The sequence below is a fragment of the Ostrea edulis genome, chromosome 9 (assembly GCF_947568905.1).
Source record: "Ostrea edulis chromosome 9, xbOstEdul1.1, whole genome shotgun sequence".
Lineage (NCBI taxonomy): Eukaryota > Metazoa > Mollusca > Bivalvia > Ostreida > Ostreidae > Ostrea > Ostrea edulis.
In genome coordinates, this window is record NC_079172.1 from 48556739 (window position 1) to 48574255 (window position 17517).

A 17517-nucleotide genomic window follows, 5' to 3' on the forward strand; every position below is an offset into this window, starting at 1 on the left:
AAATAAAACTCTCTGTTGCATGGAAGAATTTTTCATGGATGTATTCATTGTTTCTCAATCTTTTCATATTCAATTTGATCCAAGGTTGTTTTTCGGTCCCTGTATCTACAATCGAAGAACGCATCAGTCCTTATTCGCAGTGTATCTATAACCAATGGTATCTGTGGTATGTATTTCCCTCTTGTTTCTTCTCTCTGCTGATCGCACAACGCAATAAACATTTTTTCTAAAGAGAAACAGATTAAAACAGTAACTAGCTATATGTGAACTTGTACAGAGACATGTGGTCCGAATGAGTTCAGTTGCAGTCGTACCCGGGAGGAATGTATTCCATTTAACAGAGTCTGTGATTTGAAACCTGACTGTTTGAAAGGAGAAGATGAAGTACACTGTGATGGTAGGTGTCACACTGATTCACCTGTAATGGAACAGGATATGCATTTGAATTAATTATATTCAAAAGGCTCTAAATTGATAGTTTTATCATTTCACTAAATGCTCAAATTACAAAACATCATGATATTGTTTATTCGTCGGTTAAGTCTAACCAATTTATCTTTTTCACATGTATCAATATTGAAGTGTCCGTGGGGATCCGAGTTAAAATAGGTTCCCATTACACTTGCTTGTTGGTAGACGCGACTAAATGGGGCGGTCCTTCGGATGAGACCACAAAAACCGAGGTCCCAAGTCACAGTACGTGTGGCACGATATAAAGACCCTACCCTCCTCAAAGGCCTTAAGCGCCAAGCATAGACTTAAATTTTGCAGCTCTTCACCGGCAATGGTGACGTATCCATTTGAGTGAAAAATTCTCGAGCGGAACGTTAAACAATATTCAACCAATCAACTTTCTGTCGCCAAAAGTAAGGCAATTAAATCAGTGTTAGTTATCTCTCTTGTCACAAAACTCTAAAGCTTCAGAAAAGATCAAATATTGACATTGTAAATTTTTATATACATTTTCTATAATTATTAACTGAAAGGCTTCATTGCTTTAAAAACAAATCTTTGAACAAACTTTGCAAGGTAAAATCATCAATTGGGGGGCTATAGGATTATCTTCGTACATACAAAATATTTGATCCACTCCAACTTTTCCAAACTGCACATATTAACAGAAACTACACGTGCCTCATACAAGGAAATGTCATCACTTATATTGACCTTTGACCTAGGTATCTAAACTTGATATACCGGTAAGGGTTTTTACCTTATATTTAATTTAACAAAACTGAAATCGGTATCTCATGATGGTTACTCTGGGTGCAATTAAGGTTTTTAAGAATATAGATATTTTTATTGATCTTTCACACAGAAAAGTTAATTGATATATTCATATGCATGTATACATAATATAGCAATAATAAAGTTATGCAAATGCATTATGTTTTTCCTTGTTGATTTGTTGTCCCATTCAATATCTTTTCTATAGGCATGTCACAGGATGTAGTGTCACAAATTTTGACGTTTACTACCTATCCCCCCCCCCCACACACACACACACAAACACACACACACCGAAACGCGGAAGGGGACTTAGAAATACCGGCGTCCGTGCGTCCCACTTGACTTTGTGGGCGCAACTCCCCCGAAACCGCTCAACGGATTTGTTCAAATTTTGTTGGATTGTTAGTCACAATATGTAGTTAATTCCACCGCAGTTTTGATTCTACAATTATAGGAGTTATGAAACTTTGTGCTTCAACTTTTTTGCGGCGGCGGGGGATATATTGCTACGCGTAGCAATTTTGTAAACGTAACAGTTTGACGAGGAGACCGGCTATTGAACCTCGAACATCCTGGTTGCGACACGAGCGCCATAATTACTATCAAATTACTATTACATGTACCTCTACATTTAATTTACAAGAACTATATTTCCTATGAATACAATATACTGCTTTGGTAATAAAATCTTAAAACAATGTAGTCAGTCTTATATCGTTCAATATGATCAAACAAAATTGTCTAACTGTATTCAGAAGTTCACAATTTAATGTTAAGGAAGCAAAATTAATATTTATCGATGTTTTAATAGACAAAAATTATCTGTGTATCTATTTCAGCCTCTAATGATGTAGAACGTTCATGCAAACACAAGGAGAAACCTAGCTTGCAAAATACCACCATGCTATCCGGAGATAACACTAGCACCACGAAAGATGAGGAAGACGTGGATCTGACGAAATCAAACGGGCATTTATTTAGAAAGGGACAAGACTGTTCCGCAGACTCCTCAAATCAATCATACTTCTGCCCTGCTAATTGTACTTGTTCAGGCCCATCTTTAAATTGCTCCTCCGTTCATAATTTACCGACATATATCACCTCTATTACACTACACAGCCTGGTACAAGATACTCTCAACTTCAGTGCAAGGTTTTCCAGTTTGAAAAAGATTCAAATTACGTCCTGTAAGTCATGTGACCTGTACATTGAAAACACCGTGGCCGTGAATGAAATCGTAATCAATAACAGTGAATTCCATTCAGTTTACATTGACGATGAAGATGATTATTTACGCCAATTAAATGTATTCGATAGCTGTTTTGGAAAGATGGTATTTTCCCCAACATTTCAACATCATTTTGAACTAAACATTCAAAATAGCACACTCAACGCAACCGCCCTTACAATTCCATCGCTCAAGGGAAACAAAGTAGATATGTCGCAGACACGAGGTTTTCCAAATAGCATTAAAAGATTTGATCACTTGGTAGTGAACTACAGTTCTTGTGATTTAACGGAACTACCGGATGCATATCTAAAAGCAATAACTCTAGATGTGAGTGAAAACAAGTTAAGGGACTGTCATATACTATATTTCACGCAAATCCTTCACCTTCAGCGTAACCTATTCGACACTATCAATATTTCAGTTGACACTAGACAATCTGAGGCTCGGCTACAATATCTTGACTTTTCATACAATAACATAGAGAAGATAGAAAGAAATGACTTTAATGACTTCCACAATCTACTCTATCTAAATCTCAACAGTAACAATATAGTTTATATTCACAACAATGCCTTTTCTGAAATAGGTCAGCTTGTTCGTCTGGACTTGTCAAATAATGAAATCCGTATTTTGACACGTACTCATTTCATCCGTCTCACTAGTTTGCAGTATCTTAACCTTCAAAACAACAATCTCAATGTAATGGAGGGCATGTTTGATGGTCTTATAAGTGTACAGTATTTATTGGTGGATTATTTCACGTTATGTTGTGCTCAACCTAAAGCTAAAGGCAAGATTCAGTGTTTAGCTCCAGTCAACGAAATTTCCTCTTGTGACCATTTGATTGACACGCCATTTCTTGGTATTGTTATTTGGTACATAGCCCTTGTAGCGGTGCTTGGAAACTTCTGTGGGATACTGTATAGATATAGCATGATGAAGAGAAAATATATGTCATCATTTGCCCTATATTCAATAAATATGGGTGTTGCAGACTTTCTGATGGGTGTGTATCTTTACATCATAGCAGGAGCTAATCTAACCTTTAGTGGGCGATACGGGTTTGCAGATGAGTGGTGGAGACATAGTCCAATTTGTACGTTAGCTGGTGTAATGGCCACTCTTTCTAGTGAAACATCTGCTCTGTTTGTACTTTTGATAACCATTGATAGAATTCACATCATACGATCCCCTTTTTCTAAATTTAAGCTAAATTGTAGAATTCCCAAATTCCTGTCTGGCTTAGTGTGGACCATTGCTCTTTTGTTATCAGTGCTGCCTTTACTTGGAGATGACTATTTTCATGAATACTATTCTAGTTCCGGAATATGTATTTCTTTACCTCTCTCTGTACAGCGCAAGTCTGGTTGGGAATATTCTATGATAGTATTTGTTGGGGCCAACTTCCTAATCTTCATAGCAATATTGATAGGTCAAGTAGTGATATTTACCAATGTTGTTGGCGCTGGAAAAACTCTTCAAACACACCAGTCTACAAGAAAACTGAAAGAAATGTCCTTGGCTAAAATTCTGATTGCAGTTGCAATAACAGATATGCTATGTTGGATACCGATAGGTGTTATTGGTATGTTCCAGTAATACAAATGTTTGATTGAATGTTCCTTGCAAGCAAATGATGAAATGTAACAAATTATTACGGATATCATTTACATACATGAATACATACAAGATTTAGATATACATGTATCGAACATTGTACAATATATAGACATACAGCTTTACGTTTTCAAAAGCTTATTTTGCAAAATTGATTAATTGGCTTTTTTAAATTATGAGATCTAAGTATGACATCCATTTGTATGATCAATTATCAACGATGTGTTTCAGGTTTTCTAACATTCATTGGCGTAGATATCACACCAAAGGTTTATGCCTGGGTGGTGGTGGTTGTCCTTCCCATAAATTCGGCACTGAATCCAGTCATCTATACATTTTCGGCAGCCATTAAACAAGTAAGATATACTGATATTCAAAAAGGAACCATGCACAATGTTTTCGAAAGGGAAAATAAGGGACAACGTTTCGTTTCATTCATTAGAATTTTTCTTGTTGCAAATTTCATATTTTGGTCATTTAGTTGTTGAAATATTGAATGTCGATGCATTTGCAGATGAATTGGAAATCAGAGAAAAGTCAGCATACGAAGAATACAAAAGAATTCGTCCTGAAAGAGAAGTCTGAAACATAACAAGCAAGCCGCCAAGGACATTTTCAATGGGAAGTTTTAAACCGCTACATCAGAACTGTTTCAGTCATTTGAATAGCCGACTGTTTTGTTTATAGGACTATAACTTTCTTGTTTTTAAAGATTTACATGCTTTAACTCCAGATTATTTAGATGAATTTAGCAGAAGACCTAGATTAAGTCAGGTGGGTGCATTAAATGTCATGAGGACAAAAAACACGGCATTTCAGAAGATCTTTCGTAATATACAGCTTGCAGTCGTAGAATGATCAGAATTTAACATTAGAAATTCCCACCTATTCGTGTCTATTTTGTAATGTTAAAGTGATGTAAATATCTATTATATATGTATATTGTACATATGTATCTATTTCTCTGTACATGTATATTGCTACAATCTGTAAATGTCTTTCAAGACTACAATCTAAACTAGTTTTGCAACCTATTTTGCTATCCTGTATAGATAAAGGAAAAATTTTAAATATATATATATATGTGTGTGTGTGTAATACATTGTACTGATGATGGTAAAGGGAAAACCGAAGTACTACGTATAATGATCAATCTCAGAAATCCCTAAAGAACAGACAATTAAGAGTAGGCCAAACAAGGATCTCTGGACGCACCAAAGGTGGCACCAGGTATCTTGGAGTAGTAAGCATCTCATGCACTTATTCGCCATGAGCCCTATATCTTGATCAGCTAAACGGAGTAATCCGTAGCGAAAATCAGTATGCAAAGAACGGCCTCACAATGGGTATGAAATCACGGTTTATTTCTTCTGTAAAATATCTGCAAATTTGCTACACAATGTCCCTTTCATGTTTCAAACAAATTGAATTGATCTTCTTTTTCTCGAAGCGACCTAAATTAAATATAGTTCGTTATTACATCTTATATTTTTGAGACAAAATTTAAATTCCTCCGTAGAGAGAATCAACGCCCATTTATTTGTTTTGATCACTGTTCTTCAGGTGTTATGCTCATGTGTTATATTCGTAAGACTCGAAATTTGAAGATGTTTCCTAATTAAGATTAACCTACTCCATAGAACAATATTTATGCCATATCGCTATACGTTATCCAGGTATTTTGGGAACCCTCTTACCAACCAGTGACTGTTATAGTTTATTAATATCCGATTTTTTATGAAAGGTGAAGATAACGATCAGTGATCAATCTCGAATCCTATAAAAAAAAAAATTAAAAATGGGGCAAACACGGACCCCCTGGACACACCAGAGGTGGGATCAGGTGTCTAGGAAGAGTGAGCATCCCCTGTTGATCATGATCAGTCTCACTCACCTCGAGTCAGGTAAACGGAGTAATCCGTAGATTATCTATCTCTTCTTCAGAACGGTCTTTTTAATATTCTTCTTGATGTTGTACGGTTTGGTTTAAGAAAAATCAGAGACCTAATCACTTAATAATTCCATATTAGCCTCTAGCTGTTTCTCCTTCCATTGCGATTGCTTCGCGAGTCCATAGCTCTGGAAGAAATATATTTCTGATGGCCCTGGTTCAGTTATTTAATAACACATTCATCATAAAAAAAATCCAGAACCTGACAAAACTATGGGCTTTGTTCTTCCATACACGAGGTTTTCAAAGAGAGAGAGGAGGGATCACTATTGTGAATTCTTACTGTACAACACTTACTCAGAAAGACAAACTTCTCAGACTATTTGGACTCTTACATTTTTTACGGAGACAACATCGAGGTCTATACCATACTACTTACTAATGAAATTATTATTATCCCTTATTAGGGGGAATGGTGTATACCCCTACTATTATTATTCCAGACAACATTACCCGTTTCTGTACTCCGCCGCAGGTGTGCAGAATGAAAACAAACCTTTGTTGTCCATTAATAATTATAATAATAGCATTTATATAGCGCCTTATAAAACAAATTAATCTAAGGTGCTTTACAAATGCAAAAATAAAACAATTAAATGACAGAACGACATAATATCTAATATCTGTAGAAATATCAAAATAATTTTTTTTTTTAGATCCACAGCTATTTTTTTGTTTTATTTTATGATGATGATTATTATCATTTTGATAACTACAACAGTCACAGTTTTATACATGCTAGAATCTAAAAAGCTAATTGATGAAAATGAGTTTTTTACCGACATTTTTTGAAATTTTCAAGAAATGTTGACTTCTTGGTGTCATCTTAAAGGTCATTAAAGAGATATGTTACAACCCAGTTGAGTCAAAATCTTTAATTGGGGTTGGTAATGGACGGGAAGCCAATTGAGTTCGGCGACCTCATAACTAGACAAGCAGACGTATTCTGCACTCGTTGCAGTCTGTCCAGTGTTTTTCTCAACTCCAAAATATAGACAGTTTCCATAATCAAGTTTAGTTGTGACAAGGGCGTTTACCAGGGTTTTGCAAGCTTCATTTGTTAAGTAGCGTCTTATTCGCCCGATGTTAAAAACCTTATGGTGACATAATCTGACAACTGATGACACTTGTTTTTCCATTGTAAGATGTTGATCGAAAAATACGCTTAAAGAAGATGGGTGACTTTATCGAACCGAGAACCCACAGAAAGACAAATATCAAAGTTGAAATTGAAACTCTCCAGAAAAAGAAAGATAAGCATTCTAGTTAAACCAATCAATCCGTAGTTTCCAAAAATGCTTTTTCGGTGTGCCTATTTCAAAGGAACATTGAAAAAATCATATTTAAAATCACGAATACACGAAAAACGCACAAAATAACAGTAAAGTTTACTTTTTGAAGCAGATTTTCATATGGAGTTGGCCAAGTCTCCATTGTGAACTGAGTAAAATATGTTTGTACATGTTCAGGTGTAACATGTTTTGTAAATAAAAGTATGAAAAAAGCTTACTTCTTTTGTAAAAATGTTGTCGTATTATCAAGAAAATTTCTATGTCAACGATGGGTGACTTTAGATAGCTTGAAATTCAAAAATTCTTCATGAGATAGATAGCCGAGGTGGCATAGTAGCAGTTTCACTGAAGTTTAGGACAGGCCTAGATTGCATATGTGGTTCGAATACCTATTTTTACTACCTATTATTTTTTCTTATGAATTATTAGACTTCCCATAATTATTTGTCTCTGGCATTTTATGCTAAGTTTTACCCATAGCATGCAGTCTTAATAACGATCACAAGTAATTGATTCCAACATGCAGCTAGTGAATAAATGTAAACAAGTATGAGGTCTTTCTTAAAGGAAAGTTGAAGAGAATACTTTCAACAATGCTTAAGAAGTTACTTGAAGAGATCATGACAAAAGCCAAAAACCAGAGCAGACTGTCTAATAGGCACAGTACAAAAAACAGAAGCAAATCAAGTGTCTGTTTCTGTCCCATTTGTATTTGCTGGGAAATATAACTGCAAATATGCGTTCTGTAACTGTAACACCGGCCTCAGAGTTATATCACATCATGCGTGAACTGATGCCTTTGTTATATTTGGTATATTAGTACCAGTAGGTTGTAAATGCTGTGAAGACTTGTGAATCGTCCGTGTAGCAATGATACTTCACACCATGGCGATGACATATTGTTCCTATGGGTCTTGCGAAAAGACAGTATAATTTGGGTCCCAAAACAGATCCCTGGGGAACACCAACAGGTAATTGACCAATCTAATTAAAATTAGAGGTTAGATCCGCTCACATACTCGTTTGTGTAGCAGGTATTTGTGAGTGGATCTAACATCTAATTTTAATTAGATTGATAACTGATGGGTACTTAACCTAATGGTAACACACTGGTGTCTATCTTCTAAATAGGACCGGATTCCATTACCGTCTCAAACAACACAGGTGCTCCTCATTCGATGCCACATACGTTGATCTTACCTCTAATGTGGTTAATAGCACCAAACGAACACAAGAAATTTATACAAGTGTGGGGTTTTTCAACAAATCTTCTTTCAATCTCTCGAAGTGACAATATGGCTGACTTGCACCTACAGTGACTATAGTTACATTTAGATAGATTTGAAATGCTATTAACTGCATGTTTAAACCCAGTTCAGATTGTACAATTTTGTTAATAAGTCGATAATTATGATATTCAATTGAAAACCAATTCAAGAATTGGACTATTATATATTTTCAGCATTGTGCACTCTTTTCTTTTACGTTATAACATCACACATTTACTTCCCATGCCTGTTCCGTTAATTGCTACTTACCCAAAGAACTAGGCGGGACATTTAAGATATAAATGAAAAATACACATGACAAAAGAGGTTTCGAAAATTTAAAGGTAAGCAATGAATTATTTCGTTTTGAAAGTAGTCTCAACTGCAACGGTGTGTGTAAACAAATTTTCATAACGAGCTAACTCGCGTTGCAGTTATGAGACTACATCTATAAAAATAATTCATTGCTTTAAAGGTAAAGTTATTGACTGATTTGGTTTCTCTTGATCCTTTCATACAATTATATCTTTGATCTAACAACAGTCGTAAAGGGATTACTTCTTAGGGCCCCACCATATGGCGAGTTTTCTATATATAGTAATCACTTCTGTCCGTCTGACAACACTTTCTATGGCAACTTTCCTGGGGGGGGGGGGGATCGTAAATTTTATACATAATACTCGGATTACACGGAGGATAACACTTTACGATTTACAGATTTATCTTCTTTATATTTACAGAGTTATGGGACTTAGATAAAAAAAATTATTAATATTAGCATTTTCCATGGCACGCAATCGATTCAGAAGGGTTATAACCCTAAGCAATTTTTCATATTAATTAACATTTTATTAAGTAAATTTTCGTGTTTTAGAATACAATATTACTACAGCTACTGTCTGTTCTATTCAGTTTCCATGTGGCATAGTTCGGTGAGTATTTGGGGGATCACTCTACTAAAGCTGTTTTCCACCAATAGATATCTATAGCCACATTGAAGCACTCGCTGATTATTCGGTCTATTTGTAGATGCATTGGAATTTAGAGAAATATCAGAAAAAGAGCAGAAAAGAAGACAATGTTTTCAAAAGAAAACTGGAGAGATATGCATTTTAGTTATGATTGTAGCATGTAAGTGTTGAGCACTGATTATGTACACGTCAGTTTTACTTTGCTTTGATTCCCTGATAATCATTACTTAAAGGCATATCAAAAGATAGGTAAAAGTGTGTCATTTTCTACTTTATTATACTCCCATTCAAAGAAGAGGGGCATATTGCTTTGAACCTGTCGGTCGGTCGGTAGACCACATGTTGTCCGCTCAATATCTCGAGAGCCATTCACTTGATCGTAGTGATATTTCATATGTGGGTTAGTTTTGAGTGGAAGAGGACCCCTATTGTTTTTCAGTTCAAAGGTCAATCTACTCTGGACATAGGAAGACAATGTCCGCTCAATATCGAGAGAACCCGCTGCTTGACAGACATCAAATTTGGTACACTGTTACATCCTAAAGAGTAGATGACCCCTATTGATTTTGATGTCAAAGGTCAAGGGTCAAACTGGGTATAGGAATATACTGACCACTCAATGACTAGAGAACCCTTCGCTTGATAGACATCAAACTTGGTACACTGGTACATCATCAGAAGATTACCCCTATGGATTTTGAGGTCAAAGGCCAAGGGTTAAACTTGACATAATAATATATTGTGTCCTATATTTTAAGAATTAATTGCTTGATTGACACCAAACTTGGTACACTGGTATAGAATAAGGAGAGCCGAGTGCGTAAGCCTCTCCTGCCAGTACATAACCTCTCTACAACAAACCCTATGCAGTTTTCCGCCCCGTGGTGACAGATGGAAACTGGGTACCGTAAGGACTCCGGCTGAACTGCAAGGACTTGGAGGAGACTTGGCCCCTAGATGTACGATGTGCAAGGCCCACTGGCGTGTGGATATGCCCTGACGTCTGCAAAACAAGCCCCCCAGTTATGGGTCAAATAGCTCCATTGTCTCATGGGTATCTTGGGGAAGGAAAAGACTACGGGAGTAAACCCAGACAGAAAATCCGGACATATGGAGTTTGTCTGGACAGCAAATGCAGTCGTCTAAGGGAAGGAGACCCCGACAGAAAAATCCGATTCCTGTAGGTAATAGGTTGGTTGCGGGGTCAATCACCCTACACTGTAAAAAGACAAGATTGTGGAAATCGAAAACACGCAAAGAAATATCCAATCATGGGGAGATAGAACTCTAAGGCAACACCCATGTGTCGTGGTGCAGGATCTTGCGGTAGACATGATGTCTGCAGGCCAAAGCGGAGAGGATAACAACAGACTGACAAGTTCATTATCTACCCCGAAGAATACATTGAAAGTAGGGTGCTGGATCGTCCGCACGATGTATCAGACTGGACGAACCGCCCAGGTAGTTAATGAAATGAAGAGGTATAATATCGACATACTAGGAATAAGCGAGTGTAGATGGACGAAGACAGGGAAGATGAAGTTAACATCAGGGGAGACAATATTGTACTCTAGAAGAAACGATGGAAATCATAGGAATGATGTAGCAATAATACTGTCCAAAGATGCAACAAAATGCCTGGATGAATGGACCCCAATAAATGACCGTATAATAACTGCACGATTCTGGTCAAAGTATATCAAAACAACAGTTATACAAGTGTACTCACCAACAAACGAGGCGGACGCAGATGACAAGAATATTTTCGTTGAACAACTCCAAGCGGTTATGCAGAGAACATCGAAACATGACCTACTAGTCCTACTTGGAGACTGGAACACCAAGATCGGAGCCATGCAGTATGGTGAGGAAGGGACAGTAGGAAGGCATGGGGTAATATGTGAGAGAAACGACAATGATGATAGATTCGTAGAAATATGCGGCATCATCAACATGGCCATCACCACTACAATGTTCCCACATAAAGAGATACACAAGCTGTCTTGGACATCTCCAGATGGAAGTTATCAAAACCAGATAGATCATGTAGCCATCAACTCCAAGTTTAAAAGATCATTTGCAAGACGTTAGAGTATATCGATGTGGTAGATGTTGGAAGTGACCACCAACTTGTCATTGCAAAAATTAAGTTAAAACTACACAAAACAGGAAAGCAGGAAACAAAGATAAGAAGATTCGAAACATGCAAATTTAAAATACCAGACATATAAAACGCAGATTTACCATCGAGTTGAAAAACAAATTCAGTGCACTACAAGATCTAGACATGTACGGTGGAATTGAGGGGAAATGGGACAAGATTAAGAAACTGTATACCGAATCAGCTAGCAAAGTTCTGGGGGTACAGAATAGGGAAACGTAAGAGCTGCATAAGTGGAGGAAAGAAAGAAGCTAAAGTGCAAATTAGAAGGCTCCAAGTCAGAGAGAGTTAAGGCAAGAGTTAGAGAGGAATACCGACAGAAAGAAAAGGAGTACAAGGAATGATAGGCGTCAGTTCATCAATGAACTAGCGGAAAAAGCAGAAAGAGCTGCGAACAGTGGACAGATGAAGCAGGTGTAAGACATCACTAAGCAGATGTACAACGAACCCTCTCGCAACAAGGAAATTGTGAAAAGTAAAAATGGAGAGTTACTCAGCAATGAACATGACAACAACAGACGATGGAAAGAACATTTTGCAGAGATATTAAACCGAAATGACCCTCCAATCATAGAAACTTTGAACGAGATGCATGAAGAGCTTGGACATCAACAAAGACACCATCAGCAGGGAAGAGATAAAGAGCGTATTGAAAGAAATGAAGAACGGAAAGGCACCGGGAATTGACAACATTCTAGCAGAAATACTTAAAGCTGACACCAACATTACCGCAAATATACTGTATGATATATTCATATCAATATGGAATAAAGAGGACATCCCCAAAGACTGGAAGAAGGGAATCATTATAAAGCTGCCTAAGAAAGGAGATCTAACATCGTGTGGAAACTGGAGAGGAATCACACTTTTAACAACAGCATCCAAAGTGTTAGGGAGAATCATCATCAAGAGGATAGCGCAGAGAGTGGTCAGCATGTTGAGTGAAGAACAGGCTGGATTCAGGATTAGAAGTACAACGGAACAGATTTTCGTTCTCCTTAACATTGTCGAACAAGCAATAGAGTGGAACAGCAACTTCTACCTTTGCTTTGTAGACTTTGAGAAAGCCTTCGACAGTTTGCATAGGAATACGCTATGGAAGATCATGAAAAGTTACAGAATCCCATCAAAACTCATAAGAATTATCAAAGCCATGTATAGTCAGAGTGAATGTGCTGTGCGAAGGACTTACAGAGTGGTTTCAAGTAAAGTCAGGAGCGAAACAATAGTATAACATGTCGGGATTCCTATTCTCCTGGTAGTAGACTGGATTATGAGAAAAGCTACAGCAGAAAATACCACAGGCATACGATGGGAATTTACCAGCAAGTTACAAGACCTTGACTTTGCTGATGACATTGCCCTTATATCAAGCAGCAGACAGCATATACAAATAAAGACTGATAGCGTTAATGAAGTAGCAGGAAGTACTGTACTTAAGATCAACACCCGTAAAACGCAAGTGATGAGGATTAATCCAACATTAAGCGCACCAGTAACTATGAATGAGGAAGATCTGGAAGACGTTGATCTCGTTGAAGAAGGCAGCAACAGTGGGGGGCTACAGAGGACATGAAAAGGGGAATAGGGCGTGCCAGCATTGCGTTTAACAAGCTTAGCAAAATCTGGAGAGACAGCCAACTTGGAAGAAAGACCAAATTGAAAATATTTAGATCAAATGTTGTATCAGTCTTGCTCTACGAGTGAGAGACATGGAAGCTTACAAAGGGAGATGAAAAGTATTAGACGTATTTCTCCATTCATGCCTGAGAATGGTGTTTAAAATATATTGGCCGGAGAATATCGATGACATTAATTTGAGGAAAAGAGCAGAGATGGATAAGATCAGTCGGTGCTTTAGTGAGAGTAAGAAGATGGACCTGGATTTGGTATGTTTGAGAAAAGATGTACATAACAACTGCAGAGTAGTATTGACATGGACACCTGAAGGTAGAAGGAAAAGAAGTCGGCCAAAGGAAACGTGGAGAAGAACGGTGGAGAGAGAAAGAGAGCAGCTAGGGTTTACAAACTGGACTGAAACGGCAAAAGCTGCACAAGACAGAAAAAACTGAAAAATGTGTGCTAGAGGCCATATTCTCCAGTAGGAGAAAAGGAACTAAGTCAAGTAAGTCACAGCATAAGTAGTAGATGACCCCTGTTAGTTTTAGGTCACATGGTCACACTCTTGACATAGGTAGATAATGTCTGCTCAATACTTTGAATTGGTGATATTACTATCAATTAAAAGATGCATGTGTATAACCATTTTCAATTTTGCACCACATTGGGGCATATATGTTTTACAAACATCTTTTGTTTTTCTTGATTTCACTAGGCCAAATTTATATGCTAAGCGTACTTTGTTCTTCAGTGGATAGCCATCCTTTAGGGGTAAGACCAACCGAGCAATACAAAGGGCAATTTGTCTTCGTTTGAGGATATGTATAATACATACCTGTATTGGAATGCTAGAAAACCAATGTTTGATGCGCATATTCCGTATGTCAACCTATCTTGCCTTCACATGGTGTTCTCTTGACACGCGATACAGTTTAAATGAAGTAATCAATTTGGTTGTGCACGTAGTATGACACAACAGAACATTAAGGATAGGCAGGACATGTCAGAGCTTCGTCATAATAGCGAGCGACGAACAAAGCGCTGGTTCGTATTGCAAACTCTAGATCTAAAAAAGTAAAAGTAAGTGACGGAGGGCGGGTGTGAGAACGGAGCTCTCCCTATATGTAGCACGTATATACATGTTTAAAAGGAAAATATGGAAAACTAATGAAAATTAACCATACCTATGGAAATTGAAAATCAAAATGGCGTCGATTAGAATGCAAGTGCGAAAACATGTATTTCACCATTTTAAATCTCATCTACCCAAGATCACGTCGTTCTAAGATGTTACATAAACTCCATAAAAGCGTGTAAACTATATTTCCTCAATGATATTTTGGAATCAGATCTCGATTGTAACCTGCCACCTATGTTTGTAAATTTGTTAAAGAGCGATGCTAAATGTGACGTCACATTGCACTTTGAATAGCAATTATGTTATATTTCCCGCGTTCAATGAATAGACGTATCAAATATCTTAAGTTGTGTAACAAGATGGTTAAGATTCTTTGACAGCTGTCCGTACACGTCCGGATAACTTGGGAATTTTTTTTCATCCAAGGATGGATATAAATACCAATACCAATACTTTTAGCTTCGCCCTCAAACATGGTCACTCCGCAAGAAATATTACAGCTGTATCTTTGTAAAGAAAATTTTTTGTCACCAATCCCAGAAGTCCCTCATCAAAAATGACGGATATCTCGCAAAGGCACACTGTGAATTATGTGGATTATCACCCTAGTCTTATGGTCCCCTAGCTCCAAAATACAGTGTACCATCAGTCCTAACGTACAAAATACAGTGTACCATTAGTCCTAATGTACAAAATACAGTGTACCATTAGTCCTAATGTACAAAATACAGTGTACCATTAGTCCTAATGTACAAAATACAGTGTACCATCAGTCCTAATGTACAAAATACAGTGTATCATCAGTCCTAATGTACAAAATACAGTGTATCATCAGTCCTAATGTACAAAATACAGTGTACCATCAGTCCTAATGTACAAAATACAGTGTACCATCAGTCCTAATGTATAAAATACAGTGTACCATTAGTCCTAATGTACAAAATACAGTGTACCATCAGTCCTAATGTATAAGATCGCTGTTCGTTGTCTTCGCCTTTCATAAGGAAATGCAATGTTGATGAAAGGCAGGGTAAGACGATATGTGACGTCATGTCTATGTTCTGACTTCATAGTATAATTCATGTGGGGATACGGGTTAGAATAGGTCCTCAGTACCCCTTGCTTGTCGTAAGAGGCCACTATGTGAGGGTGTTCCTTCGGATGAGACCGCAAAAACCGAGGCCCCGAGTCACAGCATGTGTGGCATGATAAAGATCCCTTTCTCGCAGTAGTGGGTCTAAATTAGTAGGAGTTTGTTTCATTGAACAGAAAATGCAAATCTGTAATTTTCCCCCAGACACCCCCACCCACATCCCCCTTCCCCGATAACCAGACATGTCACTTAATATTCACGACTAAGAATTCATGAATTAATTCTAGACTTCTGAGAATAAATCTCAATGTAGCCTTACTAGAACAAAAGGGAGGATTGATATATGTAGCAATTTGCCCAATATATTAATGATATGCGAATGCAGAATTATTTAATAATTGTGTTAATTCTAGTATTCCATACAATGTCACATTGTTCTGAAACATGCCATTGATACTTGGGGATTATTATATAGATTTTCAGGATAACCACCGCCTTGCCATTAGATAATGAGAATTTTGAAGATGTTATCATTATATTGTGTCATTTTTAGTACACTTAATTAATACATATATTCCCCATTTTTCTTTTTTCAGTTTTAAATTAGATAGGTACGCATAAAGGAGTGACGGGTGCTAAAAGGAGAAATCTTGAACACGTTTGGATCCGCGCATGTATGTGCAATACTTGATGTAATTGATATTTCATCTACAGGAATGCATATCTAATGTTTCAAACTGAAATTAAAGTATTTGAATTACTTTTATTTTGAATGCGTTTTAAGTCTACAGGCAGTGCTGTTTACACGGTTATACTTTGGAAGATTTGCGGCAAGACTTGAAGGACATGTTTGGGCATTTTCATCACACAGTTAGAGACTAAAGATTTGAGGGTTCAAATAATGAAAGTAGAGGTATCTAGATCATACAGTTCAGAACAATTCGCCAAAGCAAGACACAATGAAGACAGCAGAAGGCGACAGAAATATGATAAGTGAACATGAAATAAAAGACACCACAGAGTCGTCCACTTCTGCTTCATGCTTAGATATTTTATTGGAAATAGATATTAACGCCAAACTAACAACTCAACTTTATGACAAATGGGATGATTTCAGTTTCTCCATCGTCAACTTCCCATATTTATGTAGCAATATTCCATTATCATCTGCATATGGTGTTTATATCTCTCAACTGATTCGATACGCGAGAGCTTGTTCTGTGTATGGTCAGGTTATTTTTAAAAATTGAGACAGGCTACTGTCAAACAAGTTGATGGTTCAGGGGTTTCAACAATCTCGTTTAAAGTCAGCAAATTTTATGGTCGTTATAACGATCTAGTTTGCCAATACAACCTATCATTGGGTCAAATGCTGTCTGACGTGTTCCGTACCGATTGGTAGGCCATTCGTGGCCAACTGATTTTGATTACGGATAACGTCCGCTTACTGGATCAAGATATAAGGCTCACGGTAGGTGTGACCGGTCGACAGGGGATGCTTACTCCTCCTAGGCACCTGATCTCACCTCTGGTGTGTCCAGGGGTCCGTGTTTGTCAAGCTCTATTTTGTATTGCTTATAGGAGTTATGAGATTGATCAATGTTCGTTATCTTCACCTTTCATTTTATATATCTAAACACTTTCAACCACATTCATGTATATGATTGTTATTTCCTGCCGGATCTAAATATAGCAAAACCTTAATTGTTCATTATTTAACACGAAACCCTGGAAGAGAGCTAAAATAGGATGTTTCCGCTGCCCAATCCCATTCATGTACGGATTATTTCAGTGGTAAATAAACATTTTTTAGATTGAACTTGATCTTAGATCTAGTCTGGTCCCCGCCCCCGCCACTCCTTGATCACTCGTTTTGACACGAGTGATCAAGGAGTGGCGGGGGCGGGGACCAGACTATCTTAAATCCAGTTTTCAGTGCCCTCTA

The 17517-nt window shown here is 37.3% G+C and overlaps 2 protein-coding genes across 2 annotated transcripts; both read left to right on the plus strand.

The window, feature by feature from the left end:
- The first annotated feature begins 282 nt into the window (after nt 1–282).
- LOC125659380 (G-protein coupled receptor GRL101-like) lies at nt 283–5154 on the plus strand. The gene is made up of 4 exons (XM_048891035.2): nt 283–397; nt 2070–4046; nt 4310–4434; nt 4593–5154. The coding sequence occupies exons 2-4, from the start codon at nt 2132–2134 to the stop codon at nt 4668–4670; spliced, it is 2118 nt and encodes a 705-aa protein (XP_048746992.2). The 5' UTR covers nt 283–397; nt 2070–2131; the 3' UTR covers nt 4671–5154.
- Nucleotides 5155–10892: 5738 nt separating this feature from the next.
- On the plus strand, nt 10893–11651 carry LOC130050554 (craniofacial development protein 2-like). The gene has a single exon (XM_056150771.1). The coding sequence runs from the start codon at nt 10893–10895 to the stop codon at nt 11649–11651; it is 759 nt and encodes a 252-aa protein (XP_056006746.1).
- The last annotated feature ends 5866 nt before the right edge of the window (nt 11652–17517 follow it).

What these genes read in the sequence shown, in the direction of transcription:
- LOC130050554 (XM_056150771.1), top strand. Translation starts at nt 10,893, where the DNA reads ATGATGTCTGCAGGCCAAAGCGGAGAGGATAACAACAGACTGACAAGT.
- LOC125659380 (XM_048891035.2), top strand. Translation starts at nt 2,132, where the DNA reads ATGCTATCCGGAGATAACACTAGCACCACGAAAGATGAGGAAGACGTG. An exon ending in GATACCGATAGGTGTTATTG is followed by an intron (nt 4,047 to 4,309) that starts GTATGTTCCAGT and finishes GATGTGTTTCAG; the next exon opens with GTTTTCTAACATTCATTGGC. An exon ending in TTTCGGCAGCCATTAAACAA is followed by an intron (nt 4,435 to 4,592) that starts GTAAGATATACT and finishes ATGCATTTGCAG; the next exon opens with ATGAATTGGAAATCAGAGAA.